Raw genomic sequence first — 9881 nt, 5'->3', positions numbered from 1 at the left:
TGGCCTCATCCGGGTCTCTGGCGACGGGAGATGCCACCTTCGGCGGCTCCCTCTCCCCATCTCCGGCGGGGGGAGAGGGTCGCCCTGGGGGTCGCCTGGAAATCCGACACGGACGGAGCTCCCCCACCCCCGCCTGCCGTGACCTTCAGCGCTTGGGCACGGACAGCGCCCCCGTTTCGCTTGATTTTCTGGACACTGGGCATCAATTTGGGTTCTTGCCAGGCACTCGCTGACTCTGAAGGTCACCCGAACCTCGTTCCCAAGTGGGGAGACTCGAACCCAGGACCCCCGGGTCCCAGCCGGGTGCTCTAACCGCGAAGCCAGGCAGCTGACTCTCCCGTAGGAAAGGCGAAGCTGCACATTCTCCATAACATCTCAAGTAATTTGTAAGGTGCAATTGGTGCCCAGCTCAGGTGTGGGAGCCCTGAAAAAGGCCAATTCCCCGATAGGGATCGTTAGGAAAGGAATAGGAAATAAAACCAGTAATATCATAATGTGTCACACTAATAATAATAATAATAATAATAATAATAATAATAATAATAATAATAGTTGTTGTTGTTTAGTCGAATAATAATAATAATAATAATAATAATAATAATAATAATAATAATAATTTATTATTTATACCCCGCCCATCTGGCTGAGTTTCCCCAGCCACTCTGGGCGCCTCCCAATCAAGTGTTAAAAACAATTCAGCATTAAATATTAAAATCTTCCCTCAACAGGGCTGCCTTCAGGTGTCTTCTAAAAGTCGGATACCGTATTTTTCACTCTAGAAGACGCACCAGACCATAAGACGCACCTAGTTTTTGGAGGAGGAAAACAAGAAAAAAAAATATTCTGAATCCCAGAAGCCAGAACAGCAAGAGGGGTGAAAGCAGCAATCCCTCTTGCTGTTCTGGCTTCTGGGATAGCTGTGCAGCCTGCATTCGCTCCATAAGACGCACACACATTTCCCCTTACTTTTTAGGAGGGAAAAAGTGAGTCTTATAGAGCGAAAAATACGGTAGTTGTTTATTTCCTTGACATCTGGTAGGAGGGCGTTCCACAGGGAGGGCGCCACCACCGAGAAGGCCCTCTGCCTGGTTCCCTGTAACCTCACTTCTCGCAGGGAGGGAACCACCAGGAGGCCCAAATCTGTGGTGGGACCACGTTTGGGGCAGCCCCAGTTGCCTCACTTCCAAAAAGGATATTATAGGGCTGGACAAGGTTCAGAAAAGAGCAGGCCAAACTGTCAAGGGGTGGAGTGACTCCCCTGGGAAGAAACGCTGCAGAATTGGGGACTTTTTAAAAGGTAAGAGGTGACGCTGCTTGGTTGGCACCTGCCTGTCTCGTGACGCCAAACTGTCAAACTGTTGGGAAGTCACAGCACCAGCTGTGGCTGTCGAAACCAAGAGAGGAGAGACATGTTTTGTTGCAGCTGGGGCAGATCAAAGAATCCTCGAACTGTAGAGCTGGAAGGGACCCCAGGGGTCATCTAAGCCCCCTGAAATGCAGGAATCTCAACTCAATCATGAAGAAGAAAGTTATTTATACCCTGCCCATCTGGTTGGGCTTCCCCAGTCACTGGGCAGCTTCTAACAGAATATTAAAAACACGCTAAAACATCAAACATTAAAATCTTCCCTGAACAGGGCTGCCTTCAGATGTCTTCTAAAAGTCAGATAGTTGTTTATTTCCTTGACTTCTGATGGGAAGGGATTGCACATGGCAGGTGCCACCACTGAGAAGGCCCTCTGGCAGGTGGCAGGTGGCCCTCCCTACATGGCAGGTGGCCATCCAAGCTCTGCTTAACAACCTCCAAGGAAGGGGTCCAGTTGTGCTGCTGCAGATGCCCCCCAGGGCTGCTCCACCCAGCAGCCATTCCTCCTCTGCCAACCTGACTGTCCCAGGCCCTGGGCTCCTCTGCCAGGGATTTTCCCCTGGCGCAGCTGATGTTGCCAGCCTTCAGGGCTTGTTTCAAGACAGGAGTTGCTCTGCCCACAGGTGAAGGCTTCCCTCACAGGACTCAGCAGGGAGATCCCATAGCAGGGGCAGCACTCCCCCCCCCCCAATATTTTTTATTCATTTTATAACACAACTAAACAACACAAACAGAAGAACAGACAATACAAATTCTTATCTTATCCTTATTTTTTCTAAGCATTGTTAGGTGAGCTTCCCCAAGTCCCCCCTATCTGATTTTCATTTTACAGTGGTACCTCGGGTTAAGTACTTAATTCGTTCCGGAGGTCCGTTCTTAACCTGAAACTGTTCTTAACCTGAAGCACCACTTTAGCTAATGGGGCCTCCTGCTGCCGCCGCACCACCGCTGCATGATTTCTGTTCTCATCCTGAAGCAAAGTTCTTAACCTGAAGCACTTTTTTTGGGTTAGCGGAGTCTGTAACCTGAAGCGTATGTAACCTAAGGTACCACTGTACCTCATCTTTAGCAGTTTACATATACAGTGGTACCTCGGGTTAAGGAGGAGGAGTTTGGATTTGATATCCCGCTTTATCCACCCCCATCGTTCTGCCCGGACACTGAGGTCCAGCTCCGAGGGCCTTCTGGCGGTTCCCTCACTGCGAGAAGCCAAGTTACAGGGAACCAGGCAGAGGGCCTTCTCAGTAGTGGCACCCGTGCCGTGGAACACCCTCCCATCAGATGTTAAAGAGATATTTCACTTTTAGAAGACATCTGAAGGCAGCCCTGTTTAGGGAAGCTTTTAATGTTTGATGTAGTACAGTATTTTAATATTTTTTTGGGAAGCCACCCAGAGTGGCTGGGGAAGCCCAGCCAGATGGGCGGGGTATAAATAATAATTAATTAATTAAATTAAATTACCCGAAGGAGTCTCAAAGCGGCTAACATTCTCCTTTCCCTTCCTCCCCCACAACAAACACTCTGTGAGGTGAGTGTGACTGGCCCAAGGTCACCCAGCAGCTGCAGGTGGAGGAGCGGGGAAGCGAACCCGGTTCCCCAGATTACGAGACTACCGCTCTTAACCACTACACCACACTGGCTCTAAGTTAAGAACTTAATTCATTCTGGAGGTCCGTTCTTAACTTGAAACTGTTCTTAACCTGAGGTACCACTTTAGCTAATGGGACCTCCCAATGCTGCCGCACCGCTGGAGCACGATTTCTGTTCTCATCCTGAAGCAAAGTTCTTAACCCGAGATACCATTTCTCGGTTAGAGAAGTATGTAACCTGAAGCGTCTGTAACCTGAAGCATATGTAACCCGAGGTACCACTGAATCATAATTGTTAACCATTTTTTTTATCACACCTACTTTTACCATAAAAATCTTGACATTTTATCCCTTACAGGTAATACTATTCTAAAATACACTCTCTTCTACTTCTAACCCTACAGCCTATATCCACTTCCAAAGCTAGTCTAAGATTTAAATATTCACATATTTTTCAAATATTCTTTAAACTTCTTCCAGTCTTCTTCCACCGTCTCTTCTCTCTGGTCTCGGAGTCTCCAGTCAGTTTGGCAAGTTCCATATAGTCCACCATCTTCATCTGCCATTCTTCCATAGTTGGTAAATCTTGTTTCTTCCAATTCTTCGCTAGTAAAATTCTCGCAGCTGCTGTGGCATACAGGAAAAAAGGAACATCCTTTTTGGGGATTTCACCCCTCAGTGGCCGCACTCTTGTCGGGGGTCACACTGCTGGAGTCGCAGAGATCTTGTGGATCCTTGTTCCCAATGCGGCAAGAGGAAGCCGTGGAGGTGCATTAGGAGAGAGGAGTGGAGGTTGGCTTCCAGCACTTCCGTTGGGATCAGGTCCTCTCCTGGGGCTTCGCCACACACGTGAGAGTTGATGGGAATCTCCAGCTCATCCAGGGAGAGACACCCGCTTCTACTGCTGTGTCAAGGACCATGTTTTCCTGCCAGTTCAGATCTTGATGGTGCTCTGCTTGCTGCGGTCTGGCGTGATCTCGCCCGACAAGGTTTCCAGCTGCTTTGATGTGGTTCCACCTGGCTTTGACACTATCTCTGGGGCAATTCAGAAGAGCTTGCTTGACAGAAGTGGAGAAGCGTCCAGAAAGTTCAGATGTGGCTGTTCTGGCAGTGTTGATCCTGTTGTTGTTGTTGTTGTTGTTTAGTCGTGTCCGACTCTTCGTGACCCCCTGGACCAGAGCACGCCAGGAACTCCTGTCTTCCACTGCCTCCCGCAGTTTGGTCAAACTCATGCTGGCAGCTTCGAGAACACTGTCCCACCATCTCGTCCTCTGTCGTCCCCTTCTCCTTGCGCCCTCCATCTTTCCCAACATCAGGGTCTTTTCCAGGGAGTCTTCTCTTCTCATGAGGTGGCCAAAGTCTTGGAGCCTCAGCTTCAGGATCTGTCCTTCCAGTGAGCACTCAGGGCTGATTTCCTTCAGAATGGAGAGGTTTGATCTTCTTGCAGTCCATGGGACTCTCAAGAGTCTCCTCCAGCACCAGAATTCAAAAGCATCAATTCTTCGGCGATCAGCCTTCTTTATGGTCCAGCTCTCACTTCCATACATCACTACTGGGAAAACCAGAGCTTTTACTATACGGACCTTTGTTGGCAAGGTGATGTCTCTGCTTTTGAAGATGCTGTCTGAAGTGTTGATGCTAGGCCCAGGGACGCGGACTTATAAAAAATATTGGGGGGGCCCGGGAAAGCTCATGAATAATAAATAAGCTCATGAATATGCAAATAAAGTGGCGCCGCCTCCTCGTGAGCGAATAGGGGAGAGCGTGCTGCGCCTATTAATCAGCTCCAAAGGAAATTGGGTGGAGCTTTTGCTCGGGAGGGAGGGCAGGAGGCATGCAGCCCGCCCCTCCCTGTGCATTTTGGGCTGGGGGAGGGGCGGCGATGGCGCTCTGCTGGAGGGGCGCCGGAGATTATTGGGGGGGCGGAGCCCCCCCAAACGAATTTTTGAGGGGGCTCGGGCCCCCTCAAGCCCCATGGAGTCGGCGCCTATGGCTAGGCCTCACAATCTGCTTGGTCCTGTGGTCCTTCTTTGGCTGGAGAAGGGTCTTGCTTGCCACCAGGCTAGGTGGTCTTGCGCCTCTGGCAGAACTCTCCAGATTGTGCCCCCTAGTCAAGGACAAATAAGCTCTTCTTTTTGCTTCTCCCCTCCCCCCATTCAAGTCACCCTCTATTAAAAACCATTTCTTATGAGGCAATAATCGATATTTATATTTATGGACACATTTTTGTGTGCCCCCCAATTGCCTGCACCCTGGCAGGGGCCCACCTCACCACCCCCCAGCTACGGCCCTGCCACCAGGAAGTGATCCTCTTGCAGTTGGCTCCATGTGACACAAACACAGTTCGGCACCCATCACCTGGTGACAGTCCGTTCCAGCTGGGACAAGAGGTCTGACCTTGGATGTCTCCAGGACACAGAATCGAAGCTTGTAACATTGTACACACACAAAGAAAGTGGATGGAGGAGAATTTCTGTCCCTCTCCTAACATTAGAACTTGTGGACATCCAAATGAAGCTGAATATTGGGAGATTCAGGAAAGAGGGACGTCTGATAAGGGCAAAATCTTGGGGTGTGGTACTTAAACTGTCCCCCAACGTTGCTAGCCCTGGGGGTTTGGAGTCTGTCAGGTTCAAGCAAGAGACCACAGCCAGGCAAATGGAAGCCAAACAGCGGCTAGGAAGCCAGGATCCTTCCTTGTGGCAACAAGGTTCCCGCTCCCGAGCAAAGCAACAAAGATGCCCAGAACAAAAGGCATGTAGCTTCTTAAAAGTTCCCACTATTTACCATAAGATAGGGTTACCAGATGTCCCCGGTTCCCAGGGACAGTCCCCGGATTTGCAAATCTGTCCCTGGACAAATGCCGTCCCTGGAATGTCCCCGGATTTGCAAATCTGCCTCCGGGAAACGTGGCAGCGGCAGCCTCAGCAGCCCGGAGCCAGCCTGGTAGCACAGTTGGCTCTGGCTGGCTTCAGGAGCTGCTCACTGGCGCCTGCCATTTTTCCTCTCTGGAAGTCCCCATGTGATGTGTCTTGTGTGCAACCCATCATATGGGGACTTCCAGAGAGAAAAATGGCGGGCGCCAGCAAGCAGCTCCTGAAGCCAGCCAGAGCCAACTGCCGAAGGGGAACCAGGGACGTCTGGCGGTACAGATCTCCTGCCCCCTTCCTCCTTTGTTTTGACTGACTGAGGGAGGCTCGGGAGTTGCGGCCAGCTGTTGCCCAGTTTTTTAAAAACTGTACATTTATGTTTCACAGGGTGTGAAAGAAGGGCTTTGCACTTTAATACAATATGCAGGTGTGCTTGGGCCCAGGGTCTTTTGCCTCAACATCCCCACTACTGACTCCCTCTTGCTACTCAGTTTCAAAAAAAAGTGTCCCCGGATTCATTGAAAAAAATCTGGTAACCATAGACATTTCCGCCCCTGTTCACACACACACACAAAGGGGGCGGCTCTTGCTGTGCCAAGGCGAGATCCCTTCCACGTGCCACTGCTGTGATAAGGAAGGCAGTTGGGGGGAGTTATCAGAGACTGTGGCAGCAGCGGCAGGAGGTGGCTGGCACCTCAGCACCCAAGGAAGAGGACAAGAGGCCGAGGAAGCCGCTCCGCAGACCCTCCTGTGCAGTCAGGTAAAAGAGACCCCCTGCAGCTGGGGGCAGGCAGAGTCCAGGGACCTCTCTGGCCGGGGCTGATCCTTTAAGGAGAGCCTGCAGGATCAGGCCGGGGGCCCTGCCAATCCAGCCTCCTGTTCTCACAGTGGCAGCCAGATGCCTCTTGTGCGAAACCCCCAGGAGAGACCCTCCCCTCTCGTCTCACAGCCTCCAAAAACTGGTCTGGAGGAGCATTTGCTGCCTCTGACTATGGAGGCCGAGCAGAGCCATCCAGCTAGAGGAGGGGGATATCAGTGAGGACCCACTTTTGCCCTCGGGGAGGGGGGTGAGAGCACCAGACCAAAAACAGGCCAGGGGACCCTTTGTCTGGCTCTTCTTGGGGTCACAGACCCCCAGCTAGAATGGGGAGCCCTTTGCCCATCAACCCTGTTAAATATCGGCACTCTTTGGAGGGAAGAAAACGGCTTTTCCTGCCCAAGAGTTCTGTGTGAGCCAGAGGCTGGTCCGCTTCCTATGCCGACAAGAAAGGGCGCCAGGGAAGAGTTTCCGCAGCTTCCCCGCCATGCGCACCCTGGCCTGCTGGTTAGTGCGGCAGCCACCCCACCCCCCAAGGGCTGCGTGAGGCAGGCAGGAGCCTGGTCCTGGCACTGCCAGCCACTCCCTGGGGCTGCCCTTGAAGAAGAAGAACCGAGTCACTTCCAAGCCTGTGCCAGGCAGGGCCCCGACTCCCCGCTCCCTGACCGCCTTTGCCATGTGCCACAAGGGCAAGGCAGCGCCTGGGCTGCTGCGAGGCTGCCAAGGGCAGGTCCTGGGTGGCCAGGAGAGGCAGCCAAGGCTGGGAGGGAGGGAGCCAGGGGTGGCATCAGGCCAGCCCCTCAGGGCATTCCCCCTCCCTCCCAGCTCTTGTGGGGCAGGAGCACAAGGCCAGGCTGAGAAATATATGAGGGGTGGCCTCGCTCCAGCTGGGGAGCCCCACTTAATCTGGGGGGCTTGTATCCAAGCTTCCATCTGGGTTCAAGGGCCTCCTGCCCCCCCGAACTAGCAGCATTCAGAGGTAGACTGCCTCTGGCCTTGGAAGCTCCCTTTAGCAAGTTTCCTAGGAACCCTATTTTGTAAAGGGTGCTGGGAATTGCAGGGGGCAGTTCCCAGGGTTATTTGGGCAGAGGGCGGGTGTGCCAGCAGTCCTCCCCCTTCACAGATTTCAGCCCCTAAGCCGGAGGCTCACCCAGCTGGCCTCCTCCGGTGCTGAGGAAGGCTTCGTGGCAGCCTTGGCCAACGCGGCGCCCTCTGAGCATTTCCAGCTCCCAACAGTCTGAGCCATCGCAGCCGAATGATGCAGCGGCTGATGGGAGCTGCCAGCCCAGAGCATGTGAAGAGTGCCCAGATGGCCAAGGCTGCCTTAAGACTTGGCCTCAAAGACTCCAAGGCGCCTTCTCCTTCCTTGGACCAGGGATTCTCTGAGCATGCGCAGTGGGTAGTGGCTCGCTGCTCTTCTCTGACTCACAATGCCTTAGGACACGCATAGGCAAACTCCAGCCCTCCAGATGCTTTGAGACTACAATTCCCATCATCCCTGACCACTGGTCCTGTTAGCTAGGGATGATGGGAATTGTAGTTCCAAAACATCTGGAGGTCCGGAGTTTGCCTATGCCTGCATTAGGAGCAGAAGAAGGGGTGGTTACCCGGACAGAGACTGGGTCCCAGCCTCCCCCTTCCTAAAAAAAAGGAAAGTCTTTCTTTATGCAGCACATGGTTAGACTGTGGAACTCCCTCCCACAGGAGTCAATGATGGGAGAGAGCTATTGGATGGCTCCTAGCCCTGGTGACTCGACTCTGGCTCCCCGTGGCTGGGAATCGCAAGAGGGGAAGAGGCTCCCGTAAGGGGCACCTGGCAGGCAACTGGGGGCGGGGGGCTCTCCTTCCGTGGAGGTTAGACTAGATGACCCCAGGTCCCTTTCAGTGATAGGCTGCTCGACCAGCAGCCGGGGTCTTAAGAGAGGGCTCCCCTTCTTGCCGGCCTCCCTGACCCCCGTCTCTCTCTCTCTCTCCCCCTGCAGGCTCCCGTCCCCGCCTGCGGATGGCGCTCTTCTCGCAGTGCCTGGAGCCCACCGGCTTCCTGCAGTCGCTGCGCTCCCTGGCGCTGGGCGCGGCCTCGCTGCTGCGGGGCTCGGCGACCCCGGAGGAGGCGGCCTTCGTCCGCCGCGAGCTGGCGCTGCTGGAGCGCGACCTGGCCGCCGGGCCGGGGCTGGCGCTGGACGGCGCGGGCGAGCTGGGCGCCTGCGAGGACGGCGTGTCGGTCGCCTTCGAGCAGCTGGCTCTGGCGGCGCGCGCCTCCGGCACGGCGTCGGCGGCGCGCGAGGCCGAGCTCTTCGTGGCCGCGTGCGCGCGCGAGAAGCTGGAGCGGCGCCTGCTGGCCGCCTGGCGGCGCGTGCAGGGCTGCGGGGTGGCGGCGGCGCAGCGCCCGGTGCTGGAGCGCGCCGTCGAGGCGCACCGGCCGCGGAGGCCCCAGATGGCGGGCGTGTGCCAGAAGGTGAACGCGCTGCTGGGCGCCGGGCTGCTGTGCCTGCTGTGCCAGGCGGGCCTCACCCAGCGCGACCCGGCGCTGCTGCTGGCCGTCTGGGAGGAGCGCGTGGGCGCCGCGCACCGGCGCATGAAGGAGGCGCTGGCCGCCTGCGCCCGCTACTTCCCCGAGCAGGCGCGCCAGGACGTCGAGCGGGCGCTGGCCGAGGTGCCCGCGGTGCCCCCCGGGCCGGCCCAGCTGGCATCCAGCGTCCTGCGCAAGCTGGAGGAGAACTACGACTGGCTGCGCTGGGCGGTGATGGCCTGGCAGGAGGGCGGCGAGGAGGAGGTGCTGGCGCAGGGCAGCTTCGTGGCCGCCCGCGCCCCGGGGGGGCTGCACGTGGTGGCCTGCTATGGGGAGAGCCCCGGCGCCCTCGACCGCGCCCGCACCCACCAGCTGATCGGCGAGCTGGAGTGGAAGCTGCCCAACCCGCCCCCGGAGGTCTACGCCAGCCTGGAGGCCGAGCCGACGCGGGCCGCCGGCTACCTGGCCCGCCGCCTGCTGCAGAAGCTGGCCGAGGGCCTGGGGCCCGGAGTCACCCTGCTGGTGGTGCCCGGCAAGCTGGAGATGAGGAGCAGCTTCCCGCAGGCCGCCAGCCTCCGCCACGAGTACCGCCACCGCCTGGCCTCGGGCACCGTCTGCATCTTCGGCTGAGCCCCGCGGAAGGGAAGCCCCCGAATAAAAGGTCCTTTTGCTACGCCCAGCCTGGTCTCTTGCGCCCTCCCGCACTGATACTGAATCTGGGCCCAGCTGG

General features: G+C 55.8%; 1 protein-coding gene across 1 annotated transcript; it reads left to right on the top strand.

The window, feature by feature from the left end:
• The first annotated feature begins 6492 nt into the window (after nt 1-6492).
• On the top strand, nt 6493-9824 carry LOC144327439 (uncharacterized). The gene is made up of 2 exons (XM_077926799.1): nt 6493-6585; nt 8625-9824. Exon 2 carries the CDS (start codon nt 8645-8647, stop codon nt 9779-9781), a length of 1137 nt encoding a protein of 378 aa, XP_077782925.1. The 5' UTR covers nt 6493-6585; nt 8625-8644; the 3' UTR covers nt 9782-9824.
• Nucleotides 9825-9881: the final 57 nt, after the last annotated feature.

Source organism: Podarcis muralis, chromosome 4 (assembly GCF_964188315.1).
Source record: "Podarcis muralis chromosome 4, rPodMur119.hap1.1, whole genome shotgun sequence".
In the NCBI taxonomy this organism is placed as follows: domain Eukaryota; kingdom Metazoa; phylum Chordata; class Lepidosauria; order Squamata; family Lacertidae; genus Podarcis; species Podarcis muralis.
This window is presented reverse-complemented; position numbering and strand designations above follow the sequence as displayed.